This window comes from Ovis aries, chromosome 19 (assembly GCF_016772045.2).
Source record: "Ovis aries strain OAR_USU_Benz2616 breed Rambouillet chromosome 19, ARS-UI_Ramb_v3.0, whole genome shotgun sequence".
In the NCBI taxonomy this organism is placed as follows: Eukaryota; Metazoa; Chordata; class Mammalia; order Artiodactyla; family Bovidae; genus Ovis; species Ovis aries.
The window spans coordinates 47,250,841-47,266,918 of record NC_056072.1 but is presented as its reverse complement, the minus strand read 5'-3'; the positions used below and the strand labels follow the sequence as shown (position 1 = coordinate 47,266,918).

Below are 16,078 nucleotides of genomic sequence, written 5' to 3'. Positions count from 1 at the left end.
TGGATAAGGGATATCCACTTATGGCTTTGCTGAGGAATGAGGTGTATTTTGGGGTAGGACTCTAATCAGTCACCAGAAATAAATGAGACACATCGGCTCTGAGTCTGCCATCTCTGTGCATAGTAAGTTCAGCTGGGTGGTGCCCAGGCCTGTCTCTCCCCAGCTGTCAGTGTCCTGTGGGCAAGTGCAGTCAGACCCATATCCATGGTTAATATTTAATTTCACAACCCCAAACACAAGCTGCTGAACAGAGCAGTGCTGGGCTCTGTCAGTCCTGGATGGCGCCTGTGCAGGTGGGGCTGAGCCCCGGGCCCCATGAGTGCCAATGCCCTCCTGTGACCGCCTTTTCTCCCTTGGGTGGTCATGATCGTCCGTGAGTCAAGGACCCTGAGTGGGCAGCTGGCTGCCCTCTTTATTTATAAGTGTGAATAGGTAAAATGCATTGTATTTGCTCTCCTGCCCATGTATTCAGATCTGGGGCAGGGAGACCAATGGAATTCCTATGTGCTCAGCTCCAGAGAGGTTGCTCTCTGCATTAGGGCTGGTTGTGCAGAGCAAATAAGATGACAGGCATAGGTGGATCCCTTTTCAAAACTGAAAGGTGCTCTCTGAATGGTGGAGGTGGTAGTTTTCCTTTCTTGGCTTGAGCCTCTGGTCCCACCACCTGACCCGGGAGGAAGCTAGAGGTGGTGCTAACCTGGGAACCCTGTCCTTCTCTTAGAACACTTGAGTTTGGCCCCGGGCAGCCTGTGGGAGGAAGGCCATCTGGAGTGGATGGCAGGTGTCCATGTTCCCCAGAAGCAGCTAGACCAGGAGGCTCAGCAAGGCTGCATGGTGTACAACAGGCCTGCGAGACAGGCTGGTTGTCTGTAGGGTTTCCCGCCTGGTTGAGCAGTGGCTGGCATGGGCTATCTCTGGTATCCATGCACTTTTGGAGCCAGACCTCCACCAAGAGAGCTCTGCTGCTTCACGTGCCTCCCAGGATGCCCACAGGGGCTCCCCAGGCTGGTCCCTGCAGTTTTCCAGTGTAAGAGTCAGAGGTGTGTGGAGTTGTGCTAGGGTAGGATAAATGCCCTGTGAGCTTAGAAAGCAGAGTTCAAGAAAGGAATGTCAAGGTGACTCAATGCTGCCTTGCAGGCCACCAGTAACAAGAGGTGTCCTGGGGAGCCCTCTGGCCTGTGCACAGGGGCCCAGAATTTAGACTGATCTCCTGGGCCTGGCACCCTGGGGGGCCTCGAGCCTGGATCACCTTGTCATCACTCAGCCTGTCTAGAAGCCTCTGTTTGGAGTGGCTGTTAACAGGAAATGCATAGGTGCTCAGGCATGTCTGACTCTGTGCGACCCAATGGCCTGTAGCCCACCAGGCTCCTCTGTCCATGGGATTTCCCAGGCAAGAACACTGGAGTGGGTTCCCATTTCCTTCTCCAGGGGATCTTCCTGACCCAGGGATCAAACCCGTGTCTCCTGCGTCTCCTGCATCGGCAGGCAGATTCTTTACCAGTGCACCACCTGGGAAGCCTGTTTGTGGTCTATTAAGGACAAGCAGCCACATTCTTTGTAGTTCAAGGTGTCCTTTCCTGTGTGTTCTGTCTTCCCGGCTAGGGAAGCTGGGTCTTTGCCCCACAGGGGATCTGCCTGTTATCTGGCTGAGCTGTTAGGGCAGGTAGCAGACAGAAGGGTGGTCACAGCCTGGGAGCACCCACGTGACACTCCGGCCCCAGGGATGCTCGGGAAGAGGAGCACAGGCAGTCGGCAGGCACCTGTGGGTTCTCCAGTGAGGTCATGTATTTGACCTGAGACGCTGCGTCCCTGCCACGTGCAGGGCCAGGGGCCTCGAGTCAGAGCATGGCTCTCTGGCTCCTCCTGAGAGAACAGCTGTGTGGGGGCCGAGACATCAACTTGCTGTTTTTGGAAACGCCCCTCAGTTGGGCTGCTTTCTCTTCCTGAACTTCTGAGACAACCCCCCACTCCCGCCACCATGCCTGGTGCTTTTCTCTGGATGCCTTGCTCGCTTCCTCCTGGGCCCCCGCTGCTGGACATCCAGGTGGGCTGCCCCGACCCCCAGAGCCCAGGGCCTGACCGCTGGTTCCGGCGTCACACGTGTGCTTCACTTCTCAGCCCCGCGCAGGTCCTCCTTCAACTTTGAGTGCCTGCGCCGGCAGAGCAGCCAGGAGGAGGTCCCGCCGTCGCCCGCCTTCCCGCCCCGCACGGCCCTGCCTCTGCACCTGATGCAGCAACAGGTGAGCCGGCCCCCCGGGCAGCTCCAGGGAAGGGACCCCAGTGTCCTGAGCACATAAACACTAGCTGCCGCCTCAGAGTTTCTGTTCTGGTCTTTCTGCCAACCTTGTCCCTTTTCGCCTTCCACTTTTTACATTAATTGCTGTGTCCTACTCTGTTGTGGATGGAGGACAAACTTTGGGAAGGCCCCAGGCATCACATGCCACACACTAAGTGGGCATGGGGGTCCCTGTGGGCTTGTGTGTGCTTCCCTTGGGTGGTCCTGGCTTCTGACTTGGCCACAGACCTGGCCTCACTGTCCCCTGTGCCCCTTGCAGAGAAGGATGCAGGGCAGGCCTGCCGTGGCACCGCTGTAGGTGGAAGAAGCAGGCTTGTACCCGGTAGTGCTTCTAAGCAGAGTGCCAGCTGCAGACGAGTTGCCCGAGAGAGAACCAACCCATTTCTCTGAGCGCTAGGTGCCGTCAGCTTGCCCTAAGTGCACTTCCCTATTCGAACCCAGAGTCATTCAGGTGGCGTGTTTGTACTCCACGACTTGTGTGTCGTCTTCATGCTTCTAAGCAATTTCACGAATAACTGATTACCACCTGGGGATCAAGAGATAGACTGGGGGCAAAAGAAAGCACAGTCTGCTAGACAGCCAAGTTTTTACAGCCAGTTCATTGAATTACTCAGAGTGCTGTATCCTTTGGAAGCCCCTATAAACCAGGGCCTTGAGCCTGGCCTGTTCTGAGGGCACCCGAGGCTGGGACCCCTGAGGACCTCACCCCGCTTCCTCTATCTCCTCAGATCATGGCAGTCGCCGGCCTAGATTCCAGTAAAGCCCAGAAGTACTCGCCCAGCCACTCCACCCGGTCGTGGGCCACCCCCCCGGCCACGCCGTCGTATCGGGACTGGACGCCGTGCTATACCCCGCTGATCCAGGTCGAGCGGCCAGAGGCCCCAGACCAGGTCAACGGCAGCCTCCCGTCCCTGCACCGCAGCTCATGGTACACGGACGAGCCCAGCGTCTCCTATCGGACGTTCACACCAGCCAGCCTGACCGTCCCCAGCAGCTTCCACAGCAAGAACAGCGACAAGCAGAGGAGTGCCGACAGCCTGGTGGAGGCAGTGAGTGTGGCTGCGAAGTCTGCATGGGAGGGACGGTGGCACCGGGGAGGTGGTCCTGAGGGTGGGTAGGCTCCAGAGCCAGGATGCCTCTTCTGAACCTGGATAACCACCCACTTCTTAGCAGCAAGGATGGTGCTTAAAGCACAAGTATAAAAACATCATGCCAGCCACCAGGGATTGGCATGCTGCAGTCCATGGGGTCGCAAGAGTCGGACATGACTTAGCTACTAAACCATAGAAACACCACCCTTGGTGGGTTTCATCAGCTGGCAGCACCTAGGATTGTGTATGTTAGTCCTAGAAATATGACTTGTTTATTCTGAAACATTTGTCCCCCCTGGGTTTCACTCTTGTTGGGCCATGTGCAGTGTTTGAGCTCCTTTAGATCCCCACTTACCTCCAGGCTTAGTTACCCTGAATGGGGTCTTGCCAATAGGACTGACTGGGTCCCAACAGCATATCGTGCAGCCAGTGCATGGGGTGGTCTTTCTGTCATCCTGCGTCTATGCCCCTGATCCTCTTCTCTGTACAGGTTCTGATATCCGAAGGCTTAGGACGGTACGCGAGGGACCCAAAGTTCGTGTCGGCGACAAAACACGAAATCGCCGACGCCTGTGACTTAACCATCGACGAGATGGAGAGTGCAGCCAGCAACCTGCTGAACGGGAACGTGCATCCCCGGGCCAATGGAGACGTGGGCCCTGTTTCACACAGGCAAGACTACGAGCTCCAGGACTTCGGGCCTGGCTATAGCGACGAGGAGCCGGACCCTGGGAGGGACGAGGAGGACCTGGCAGACGAGATGATTTGCATCACCACCCTGTAGCCCCTCCAGGGGGCCGCTGACAGGCTCTGGCCTCAAGGTGGGGCACCGGAGGGCCAGGGGAAAAGTGCCTCGTAGTTAGGAGAATTTAGGCACTAGCGTGGAGTCCCTATTTGCAGTTAGAATTTTGTAACAAGTGATGTCATGCCTCAAGGAAGCCATAAACCTGGCAGGGGACAGCCGTGCCCCAGCTGTGTGGGCGAGGGCAGGTCCAGCCCTCCTGGAGAGGACCAGCGAGGAGGGTCAGACGAGCCCTGCTGGCTTGTCCAGAGCGTTCGCCTGCCGCCCGCAGGCATGGGGTGGGAAAGGTTTAAAGGTGATGACGATCACCACACCTGTGTCATTACCTCAGCCATCGGTCTAGCATATCAGACGCTCACTGGGCCCAGCATATCCATTTTTAAACCCTTTCCCCCCCAAAAAACACACTGCTTCCTGATTCCTGTTCAGCTGTTCTGAAATACAGTGTGTACGTCAGGACCAGCCTACCAGCCGTCATCCTGGGAGGGGAAGCAGGACCCTGTAAGCAGGGTTTTCTGTGATGTGACGCCAGTTTACAGGCAGGAGAGCGTCGCTCCGACAGTCGGATTTCTGACTGTCAGGCTAAGGGCAACTGTAAACTGGAATAATACTGCACTCGCAACCAGGTAAACTTAGATACGCTAGTTTGTTTAAAAATTATAGATTTACTGTACATGACTTGTAATATACTATAATTTGTATTTGTAAAGAGATGGTCTATATTTTGTAATTATTGTACCGTATTTGAAATGCAGCAATATCCATGGGTCCTAATAACTGTAGTTCCCCACTAAAATCTAGAAACTATTAGTATTTTTACTTGGGCTATACAGAAGTATAATAGAAGAAACAGAGCCAATTCTCATTTATTCAGTGAAAAATCTTTTGGGGGTACAATCTTTAGTTCAGAAGAACTTGACACTACAGAGATTTTTCTAAAATATTTTGAGTCACTATAAATCTATCTTTACACAAGAGATTCCAGAGGACTATTTGCAGTCTTTTCTTTGGGCAGGGGTTCTGTGATTTGATATTGTAACTTTTGATCCACCATGGGTTGCAACTGTCTTTTGTTTTCCTTTAATAACCCGTCCGATGAGTTCACTGCAGAGGAGGTCGAGCTGGTTACTCGGACCCTGTGGCATTCATTCACAGTCATGGTTTTCTCATGATATTCTGGCATTTCTGGTGCAGAAATAATGGCAGTGGTGAATGAAGTCTCTCTGCTGCTGTCCCCCCGGGACTGGTAAGGCTGTGCATCTGAGGAAATAAGAGTGCTGGAGGCTGGGGGACCGCGGAGGCGGAAGAGGATCTTACAGGACTAGACGTCGGGGTCTGTACAAACCGAATTGCTGCCTTTTTACAAAACATTGCTATGCTGTGTGCTCTTTTTGAGGGCTTTTATATGCAACTGAATGAGGGCTGAAGTTTTCCCTAGAACGCACTCTCACTCCCATTCTCGATGAAAACCCACTTTGGGATCATCAGACCCATCAAGGCTTCCTTTTCTGTTCACAGAATTATGCCGACTTTGTCGAGTTACCGTGGCAGGGATTCCCTGCAGTCAAAAAGACTAGTAGCAGTTTTTGGTTCAAAATTTTTAAAGAATACATGACCTGTTAATGTTAGCTTTTTTGTTTTTTTGGGTTTTTTTTTTGTAAATAACACTTTGTTATGAAGACCTTACAAACCTCTTCTTAAAGACATTCTTACTCTAGATCCAGGCAAAAACTTCAAGGTTTGTAAATGACTATTTCCTGACATAAATTCTTTTTTATTAAAATGCAAAACAATCTTCAGAATAAAGCCGTGTAATAATTTTATTGTATTTGGGAGCTCTCCTTGCACAGAGCTGGCGCTTGCCAGCGACAGCCTCTGGAGGAACAGGCGCTCTGTGAGGGCACTGCTGTAATGATGTAGATTTTCTCTTATTCTCGTGGCATCTTTGGTGCCAGTGGTAACTTAATGCCAGTTGCAGACAGCACCATTCTCCTAAAGGGCTAACCCACAGTCACCGTTGTTCTGGATGCCATCTCTCCACCAAGTGTTGGTCTTACTGTGTGGCTTCCCATTGTTAGTCCTAAACTGTCCTACCAAGACTGAGTTTCCTGGCATAGTCAGTGACCTTTGCTAGTCAGCACTTAACATGGCATTTTTACAGACTGCACCACTCCTAATATCTGTCTGCATTACACCTGGTTCAACTGCTCCTCTGACATTAAATTTTTCTTTGTTAAGAAAAATTTGAGGTTGTAGAACATGGTTTCTTTTCTTTCAGGAAACTTTAAATATCTGTCCTTTTTAGTTCCCCTCCCATCCCCTAAAAAAGTAGTCATCTTGGGGCTGTCCCCAGGAATAGTACATGAAGTCTCTTTCACCACGTGTTGTCCATAATGTCACAAAATGGAAATGGCAAGCACGAACCTCGTTAAATGTGGTCTCTGTGATTTCCATCCAGACATCTGGGCCACACAGCACCTCCCAGCCTGACTCTGAAATATTTCAGAATCAACTGGTGGCTGGGACGGGCAGCTTGTGTAGGCCCTAGAAGCTTTCTTGGTGCACAGAATGGGTTTAACATGTCTGATGGACCGCTTTATGTTGGATGCCATGCTTGTGAGAAAAACCAGAGCAGTGTATTTTGTGCTGTTTATGCTTCACAGTCCTAAGTGTCTTTGCCCATTGCCTGTTTTCCTGCAAAGGTTTTTATTGTTAGGATGGTGGTCAGTTTGTTCTGAAAGCTGTTAGTTTCACACGGAGTTCCAAGCTCCTTTATTAGCCTCTCCTGACTCAGAAACAAGACTCCAACTATGCCTTCATTTGTGGAAAAAGCTTTTATTTCTCTAAAATGATATTCCTTCTCTACTGGGGATCCAAGAGAGCAGGCAAGAAAGAGAGGCAGGCCCGAGGCCCTTGCTTCCAAGCAGAGAACAGGAGTGAGTGTGGCCGTGAGGGCGCCCTGTGGGGATGGAGGCAGGAGAGGCCATGGGAGGCTGCCTGGGTCTCAAGACAGGGCCAGCAGAGAAAGGTGTGTGTGTGTGTTTCTGGTTTCTAAGAGAAGGGTGCCTAGGTATGTGATCTGATGATAAGTTGTTAGCGGAACTATGACACGCCCTTTGGGTGGAGGAGCATGGTTTGACTAAGGAGACTCTATTTGAATTTATGGAAAAGACTCCTGCAGCCTGCACACGGGCTGTGTCTAGGTGCCAGAGCCCCCCTTCTGGGACCCACCCTTTGGTGGTCACCTGCAGGCAGGCCGCTGCTCTAGCTCGGTGTCTGGCTCTTACTCCACCAGGAGGACTCCTTTGCTGATGAAGAGGTCCACACATGGGCTTCTTCAGTGGGGTCTGTGTTCCGCAGAGCCTGCCCATTGGCACATATACCGCTTCTGTTAGGCTGTCAACCGTTCTGGGACGTGTATGTTCTCCTGTTCGGGGGGTACTGCAGGCTTTCTGCTAAGGGGCTGAACAGGTGTCTTCGCAGTTCCTCTAGAGGCCGAGTGCCCTCCATGCCCTTCGGGCCGGCCTGACTGGCTCACCCTCCTTGATTCCGGTCAGCACTTCCCTCCCCTCTGGCCTCCTCAGCCAACAGCCCCCTTTCTTTCTGTAGGCAACGGTTCCTTTGTGGCACTGGACCCTTCAGACAGCTGGTGGTTAGGACACAGGCCACTGCTCCACTCTGCCCGGCCAGCCAGCACTTAGGGCTCGAGGGGGCAGCTGCCTCAGATAGAATATTCTATCTGCGGTCTGGACCCCAGTAGCAGTTTCCCGTTGGGTGTCGGCTATATGACACTCATGCTTTTCTTCTGTGAAATGTACCCGTGTGTGCAGCAGTATTGTGTGATGGTATGCAACGAGCAGGAGAGGGGCCTCGGTGCCCCACAGTACGGGCCCCCCCTTCCCCATGCAGTTTTGCTCACCTACACACGCACACCAGCCTATCAGCTGCTGTCTCAGAGGCCAAAGGCACCAGAGAATGCAGGTCTGAATGGCCACGTCACCTGCCATGCCCCCTCAGAGCGGGTCAGTTCAGTCACAGGCTGGGAGGTGTCACTTCGTGGCCCTCAGAGCGGGGGTCAGCACCCACCCTCCTGTGGCCCTTCACCCCTGCCGGCGGCTCCAAGACCCAGAGGAGGCCTGTGGGCAGCTGGGGGCCTCTCTAGGAGACAGACGTCTCTTGACAGACAGAATTTTCTCTCTTGACCCTCCGCTGGAACAGAAAATAAAGACACAGGTAAGATCAAATAAGATTTTACTCAAACATTTTTAAAGGCAGGCCAATATGATGGCTTTCTTCTTTCCACCTTTCTAGAAATCTTTCTCAACCGTGGGGCCTCCAAGGCACTTCAACCCCCTGTGATCTGGGTTAAAGCCTGGAATGTTCCATCCTCCTTCCCTCTGATTCTGGGTCCAGTGGGGCAGGTTTCCAAACGGGAGTTCCCTTTCTTCTTGCCAGACAGGGGCTTCTGGATATAGTCAGAAAAATCAATCCAAAACGCATCCCCATGTTCATTACCTTGTAACAACAGTTTGGATAATGCATCTCAGTTCAAAAGTAAGTTATGGGGTTGCCTTATTGAATTGAAGAAGTTTAAAGATCAGAGATCTGTTTTAAATGTTACTTTGTTTTCCCCCTAAGCTCAAATCTTCCCCAATTCATTTGTCTTTAAATCAATTGCGCTTTTTTTTCAGGATGAGGATCATAGCTCTACTTGACTGCTTTATCCGTCGGCCTGGCTCCCGCCTGGTCTGTTGCTGGCGACATCTGGAGAATGAGAATTAGCCAGCCGTGGCCGCTGCTCAGTCCCCGTCTCCCCGGGCTTTGTGCAGAGCAGGCTGGGGTACAGGTCTGCTCTGGGTTTCTAGGTTTCCTGGCAACAGGAAGATCTTTAAAAATGCTAAATCCTAAAACCCATGGTAGTGAAGAGACCCTGCAGACTCCTGAAGCCAGGCTGATGGTGTTAGTAAGAACAAGAGCATCATAGAGGTGGCCTATAAACCCCTTGGAGGGACCCAGCTGAACACCAGTTCCTGTCTCCCTCTGGGGGTGAAGTCAGGAAGCAGCAGAGAAAGCAGCAGCCCGTTTCTTCCAGCAGGCAGCTTTCCCTCTGCCCAGGCATGTTGGAGGCTCGTCACACATCCCAGCTGAGCTCCACGCTCCCTCACTCCAGGCCTCCAGTGCAGCTTTCAGCCGGACGGGGAGGATGCCCTGGGCTCTGTGCAAGCTCCCTGCTCCTGAACCAGCTTGCCTCCAGACAGAGCCTGGGAAGGACCCACCATCCCCAACCCCCAGCCGGACCCTGGAAGGCGGCAGGACCCTGGACTGGAGAGCGCTGCGGAGCGCGCAACAAGGACCTGCCAGGAGTTGCCCATTTTGCACCAGCCTCCCCTCCCCTTTGCTGTCCTGCCCAGAGGCAGGGAGAAGGGGCCCCAGAAGGCCTGTGAGGACATGCTGGTAAGGAAGAGGCCAGTTCACTAACGAGTACTGGTCCCATTTCTTAGGAGATTATCCAAGTCTCAGCCACTGGACGATAATGCTCCAGAAAGGTTCAGGAAAGTCCACGTGGATCAAGGGCTGTGCTGGGCCTTCGTGGGCAGGGCTGACCTCAGCGCTGGGTGGCCAGGGTCCTGGGCTTGTAGACCGGGACATCCTCATCCCAGAGTGCCGGCCGCCCCTGGATGATGTCGGCTGCCTTCTCTGCAATCATGATGGTGGGGGCGTTCAGGTTGCCACTGACCACGCTGGGCATGATGGAGGCGTCGACCACCCTGAGGTTTTCCACCCCGAGCACCCTGGTCTGTGGGTCCACCACTGCCGTGGGGTCGGAGGGCTGGCCCATCTTGCAAGTGCATGAGGGGTGGTAGGCGCTGTCTGCCTTCGCCCGCACGAAGGCGTCTATCTCAGCATCCGACTGGACGTGGCTTCCCGGCTGGAGCTCCTTCCCCCGGAATGGTGCCAGGGCTTTCTGTGCAAAAATCTCCCGGGTCAGCCTCACACAGAGGCGAAAGTCTTTAATGTCAGTTTCTGTTGAGGAGAAGAAACAGGTAAGACATGTCCTCTTACCATGCTGGCCTTGCTGGAAGATTCTCCACTTGGAGAGACTCAAGAAGTTGCCCAAGGGGACACAGTTCAAGGACGTGGAGGTCTGAGCTACCAGGCTGCCTGTGACCTACCCAGCAACAGTGACAGCCTAACCTAGCAGAATTCCACGAAGCCCAGACAGCATCCTAGATGGACACAGAGGACCTTCATTTAAATCAAGGATTTGAATTTTCTCATCTGCAAAATGGAGATAAGCCTGCATGCCCTGCCTCTGCCACAGCGTGGCTGTGAGTGCCCTGTGAGTATCCTTGGGCCACACCTGCCTGGTGGGGGCGGCATTCTGGCGGTGTGTGTACAGATGGGCCCAGAGATGTAATTTGCTTTTAGAAGATGCTCCCAGGAACAGTAGGAAAAATGCTCTATGAGCTCTCTATACACAGCCAGAGCTCTGTGCATCTCTTGGTAGGCTGTTCTGAAAGCTGCAAATCTGTGTCGAGTGCCATCCTGGGGCCGCTTGTGGTGACTCAGGGCCCTGCAGGGCAGCACGTGCAGGTTTACAGCCCAGGATAAGGCGGTGGAGAACAGAATGTGACTGTGGCTCAAAAAGTGGGCTCCAGGGCTAAGGTTCCGGGCAAATATGAACCCCACAAAGGCATTCATTCACTCAGTCTATCAGTGACCCAACGAGCTCAGGTCTGGGCAAAGCAAAAGCGGCTGGGGACTTACCTGTTGACAGGTAGTTGGGCTGGATCACAGGGTGGTCGTGGGGGTTGGCACTTCTCAGTTTGAGCCAGCCCACGCTTGTGCCCCGCATGGTCCCCACATGCACCTGGAAGAGCCCAGAGGAAGCAGTGACCCTGGTCACCCCCCAACGTAGTCATTTAGAGATGCCCTGTTTTCCTGTGGGGTGGGACTAGACATCCAAAGTCAACCGAAAGCTGATGCATTTTGGCATTTACCGTGCATCTTAACCTCTCTCCCGCCCCCTCCCCAAATCAAGGCACCAAGCCACCTCAGTCGACCGCTCTTGCTTCCTGGCTTTATACCTGATTGTTTGAAATGTTCAGGGTTGGCATTCCCTGGGCAGAGCTGGCCTCTCTGTCCATTTCTAGTACTCAGCACCCAGAGCCGGTGGCCCAGGCTGGGTGCAGGTCAGCCTTGCTGAGCACCATGCAGCCTGCCTCACTCTACCTGACTCCCCACCCCACTTCTCTCCCCTCAGACACTGAGCAGGTGGAGAGCAGGACACAGACTTCAGGCCCCCCACCCCGAAGGCCTTGCTGTGATGGGGAGACCGCCTGCCCACCTGGTAAGCCTCCTGCTGCGGGGGGACCCGCCCATGGTCGATCACCTGGGACGGCAGGAAATGGAACTGGATGTCCGGATGGGGGACTCCAGGCTGGCTCCGGATGAAACCCCCCGTTTCCAGATGGGCCGTGGCGCCATACCCTGAGGATCAGAAGAAGATGGTGAGGCAGAAGAGCAGTCCTGGCATGGCAGGTGGGTCAGACTCCTCTCTTGTACATAGTTCCTCCTCGCCTTGGCTGGCCCGTGTTCCAGTACTGGACCCACGTCCTCAACTTTCCTCTTTCCCCAGGTGGGCCCACCCAGCACCGTGGCTTTCAGTATCAGCTCCATGCCAAGAGGCTTCAGCTTTGCCCCCCTCCAGACTCCACCACTGCCAACGCGACTGTGGGACTTGATGTCACATGGGCGTCCCAAACCTGCCCCAGCCTCCACCCCCAACTACACTGCAAGTCAAAAGTCAGAAAATACTCTTCCCCATCACCCTGCACCACATCTGTTAGAAAGTCTCCATCTTCGGCTCCAAAATCGACTTCAGCCCACCTTCTCAGCACTACCACCCACCCCAACCTCCATCCAAGCCCACGTCACCTAAGTGGTGGTGGCTGGTGCCCAGCCTACCTCTGTGCCTCCTGCAGCCCGCCCATCACACACAGACTGCGATCAAGGTCAAGTCCCTCCTCCATCCAATCTCCCACTGTTGCAGGAAGGGGGAACCCCTTCCAAGGCCCAGCAGTAGGCTCTTATCTGACTCTTGGAAGTGACTCGTCAGAGGACACACACATGCTGGCAGAGCAGAAGCCTCTGTTGGGAAGGACCACACCCCCAACCCCGGCTGCAGAGCAGCAGGCTAAGGGAGCCCAGGAGAAGTGCTCTGCCATGCGGTTCGCCGTCCCAGGCTTTCTGGGAATGGGGTTAGTTTTGGGGTCGTCTCTGGCCAATCATTTTGACTCTGGGTCCCGCTTGGTGGCATCTGTATCTCTCAACCAAGATGCTAAAGGATTGAAGGATCCACTCAACCAGAGTGAAGGTTTCTGGGAGGCTGGTCTTCTCCTCCCGCTTTTGGCCCCTCTCCTGAATCCTCCTGGTTATTTTTCAGTGGCAGCACCGTGTTCCTTATTGAGACCTCCTGTTGTGAGACTCCTGAGTCAAGTGGTCATCATGTGCCTGGCCAAGGCAGGTGGTTCAGTCTCAGGCCCTAGAAGGGGTCCTCCTTCCTGCAACAAATGACTGGTAGGATCTCTTCTTTGCTACGACTGACATCCTGACCATCAGGGATCAGCTTGCCTGCTGATGGACTGGACCCAGCAGCCAGCGCTTGGACCCTTTAAATGTCCCTGATCTCCTCCTGATGTGGACTGGCCAGAACTTCCTGACCAGGTAAGGAACGAGAGACTTCACTGGCCTGTTTTCCCTTCCCTTTCCTCCTATCCTCCTCTTCTGCTTTGGTTCTGGATGCAGAAGTCTAGTGGAAGAGCCTAAGTTATCTGAGGACTGGAGCCTGATCACCTCCTGTGGGCAGGGACATTGAGTTATCCGCTATCTGGTTTCCGGTAAGGCTGAGTTCCCATCCTCCCTTCCTGTAAGCTCAGGGGGAAACTCCTGTCACACCTCGGTGTCTGCAGGTGGCAGGAGACGTCTAAGGCCACCCCTTAGTTCCTGTTGGTCAGAACTCAAATCGGAAGTTCTGCATCTCTGTAGAAGGTTTTCTGAGAACCTTCAATCTGGAATTTAAGGGACTGTCTGGTTAGGACAGCTGTGCCTGTTTTATGTTCTGTCTTGTGATCTGTGAGGCCATTCTGCCTTCTGAAATAGGAAATTCTGGTTCTGTTCCATTGCAGGGCCCTCTTGGGAGAATTTGTCTTGACTTAAAAGGTTTTAGCTATGAGCCTGTGATTAAGAGAAGGATATTTTATTATAACACTGTGTGGCCAGAATATTCTTTAGATTCCAGAGAAAACCTGTTTAGGTGAAACTCTTGAAAATTCCAAAACTGGTTCTTTTTGCATATACAGTTAGAAAAGGCAAGCTTGATACAATGTCCTTGAGAATTCTGACCCTGAGGTCAATTCCTTCTAGGAGAACTTGGTTTTCTCACCCTGTGCCGTAACAGATCCTGAGGGCCTGGGTCCTATTTTATCTAGATCATCTCTCTTTCCTGAGATAGATGGGGTGGGTGGGGAACCTTTCTAAACTATACTTACTCCAACCATTATTCATAAATTAGTGAGTTTTATAATACCCAATTCATGATTAAGTTTAGAAAATGAACCTGTGAGATATCTGGTTGTATATATATATAATCTCCTTACCTTTGGATGGTATTATCAAAATTAATTCATCGACGAGCTCTACTTAAGAAAATTAAGCTCTTATATAAATTTTCAAAACTACAAAAAAGAATTGGCAAGAATTAATTTCAGGTTCGTGTGAACTGGGAAATAGATTAATATCTGGTTTTAAACTTTGTTAATTTAAATAGATATGACTTTAGAGTCATCAAGTTATATGACTTGTATTAAATCAAGGTATGGAGAAGGAAATGGCAACCCACTCCAGTATCCTTGTGCAGAGAATCCCAGGGACAGAGAAGCCTGGTGGGCTGCCGTCTATGGGACTGCACAGAGTCAGACACGACTGAAGCGACTTAGCAGCAGCAGCAAACCAAGGTATAAATAAAGGAATTAAGATCTTATTACATCTATTACAAATTTGTCAGCAAGGAAAGTAACGTGGCATAAGGAAATTTTATAAGTGAGTTAAATGAAAGCAAGATAAGAGCTTTTGGATGAACGTCTTAGGAATAATTATATTGTAGGAATGTCTACTTAAGGATAATCTCTCTAGATATTTGAAAGTTTGCCTGAAATTTAGAGTTGTTCTAAATTAAGTGATGGACATTTATTGAATAGCTAGTCATTACCAAATAAGACACTGAAACATCCATCATTAACCTTAACAAACAGAGAAACTAAAGGTATTTAGGATGATTAATGAATATGTTTGGTGTCATCCTGATATGTTCTCTGTAAGAAAGCAAATGTTTTTAGGAATTATCACTAGCATTTATGTTCACTGATCTACAGAATCCTAATGGAAAACATAATTCATAACTGCTTACCTCTTACTTTTCACTAGAAATTAAGGTTTTTAAAGAGTTCAGCACTCTAATTTAAATGTGTAATTAAAGCTAATAGAAATAAGAAAAGAAGCATTTCAGTATACAGTGGGAAAAGAGGATATGCATTGTCAGTGAAGAAGTTATGAGGAATGGAATTCCATTTTATTAAAGGAAAAGAAAGTGACTCTTACAGCTGGTTGTTTCTCAATGAAGAAGAAAATGGAGGACAGGCTAATATGGATACAGAAAATAATGGAGGGTTTGTGGATCATCAGGATTGGCTAGGTTTAAAATAAAGTTAATTTTGTTGTTAAAAGTAGGTTGGTACAAGACTGGTTTTCTCTATTAAGGGGACAAAGTTTCCTTGGAATGCTGCTTTTGATAACAGACTGTGTGAGTTTTTGTGCCTTTGCATGCTAAGTCGCTTCAGTCATGTCCAACTTTCTGCAACTTCATGGACTGTAGCCTACCAGGCTCCTCTGTCCATGGGATGCTCCAGGAAAGAATACTGGAGTGGGTTGCCAATTCCTCCTCCAGGGGATCTTTCCAGGGATCAAACCTGTATCTCATACGTGTCCTGCATTGGCAGGCGAGCTCTTTACCACTAGCACCACCTGGTATGGGATCTGTATTTGCTTCCCCCTGCCCTGCATTTATTTTTAAAGTTTTAATTGGAGGAAAATTGCTTTACAATGCCTTGCTGGTTTCTGCTGTACAACAAAGTGAATCAGCTGTCTGTATGCGTATAGCCCTCCCACGCTCTAGGCCATCAGAGCACTGAGCGAGCCCCGTGCTCTGCAGCTGCCCCCAGCCACTGCACACACGGCCCTGGAGATGGGTCAGTGCTGCTCTCAGTTGCCCCATCCCCTCCTCCACACACTGTGTATTCACTTTTGCGATCTCTTGTCACTTTGGTTGAGGAGTAAGTATCATCTTGCAGTGATGTATGATCTTATTTGACCAAGTGTTTTGAAACCTTTTGACAAACTTTCCAAATATCAAAATTTAAAGTCTGAAACATCACTAGATTGTAATATGTGTTTTCCAAAAAAAAACCTTCCCACAACTAATTATGATGACTTACAGCAGTTTGCTAAATTATACCTTTGTAAGCAGAACTGAAACACTTCTTTCTCTGTACCTAATTCCTCTAGAGATTGGAAACTCTTAGGTTCCCAGCAGCCTTATCAGATAAATTAGGAAGGCCACCTCCAATTAGGTGCAGGAATCTCAAGGTATTATTTTACGGACCTCAAAAAGGGAGGAATTCACCTAAATCTGTGACAAGGCCATGGTGTGGCTTTCCTGGCCTAGCGAGGCTATCTTAATCAATTAATCAGACTTTATTTTAAATCAAGATATCTTGATTTGGCTATGTGTGATAAAAATGAGGGTAATTTTAGAAAGACTTCTGTGTATAC

The 16,078-nt window shown here is 50.9% G+C and overlaps 2 protein-coding genes across 17 annotated transcripts in view; one reads left to right on the top strand and one right to left on the bottom strand.

Annotated features, from left to right (window-relative positions):
* The window catches only part of CACNA1D (calcium voltage-gated channel subunit alpha1 D), a 525,137-nt gene that overhangs the window by 496,857 nt on the left and 12,202 nt on the right, over positions 1–16,078 (top strand). For all 13 annotated transcript variants that reach the window (XM_060402380.1, XM_060402383.1, XM_060402382.1 and 10 more), the window contains 5 exons: positions 2,119–2,240; positions 3,025–3,345; positions 3,878–10,529; positions 11,454–11,731; positions 11,829–12,916. In XM_060402380.1, coding sequence (XP_060258363.1) covers positions 2,119–2,240; positions 3,025–3,345; positions 3,878–4,171 — 737 coding nt within the window. In that variant the 3' untranslated portion in view covers positions 4,172–10,529; positions 11,454–11,731; positions 11,829–12,916. The remainder of the gene's footprint in view (positions 1–2,118; positions 2,241–3,024; positions 3,346–3,877; positions 10,530–11,453; positions 11,732–11,828; positions 12,917–16,078) is intronic.
* Positions 8,424–16,078, bottom strand: part of CHDH (choline dehydrogenase) — an 89,191-nt gene continuing 81,536 nt past the window's right edge. For all 4 annotated transcript variants that reach the window (XM_042236072.1, XM_042236074.1, XM_042236075.1 and 1 more), the window contains 3 exons: positions 11,538–11,680; positions 10,958–11,060; positions 8,424–10,213 (listed from right to left, as the gene is read on the bottom strand). In XM_042236072.1, the coding sequence (XP_042092006.1) occupies positions 9,795–10,213; positions 10,958–11,060; positions 11,538–11,680 (665 nt within the window). In that variant the 3' untranslated portion in view covers positions 8,424–9,794. The remainder of the gene's footprint in view (positions 10,214–10,957; positions 11,061–11,537; positions 11,681–16,078) is intronic.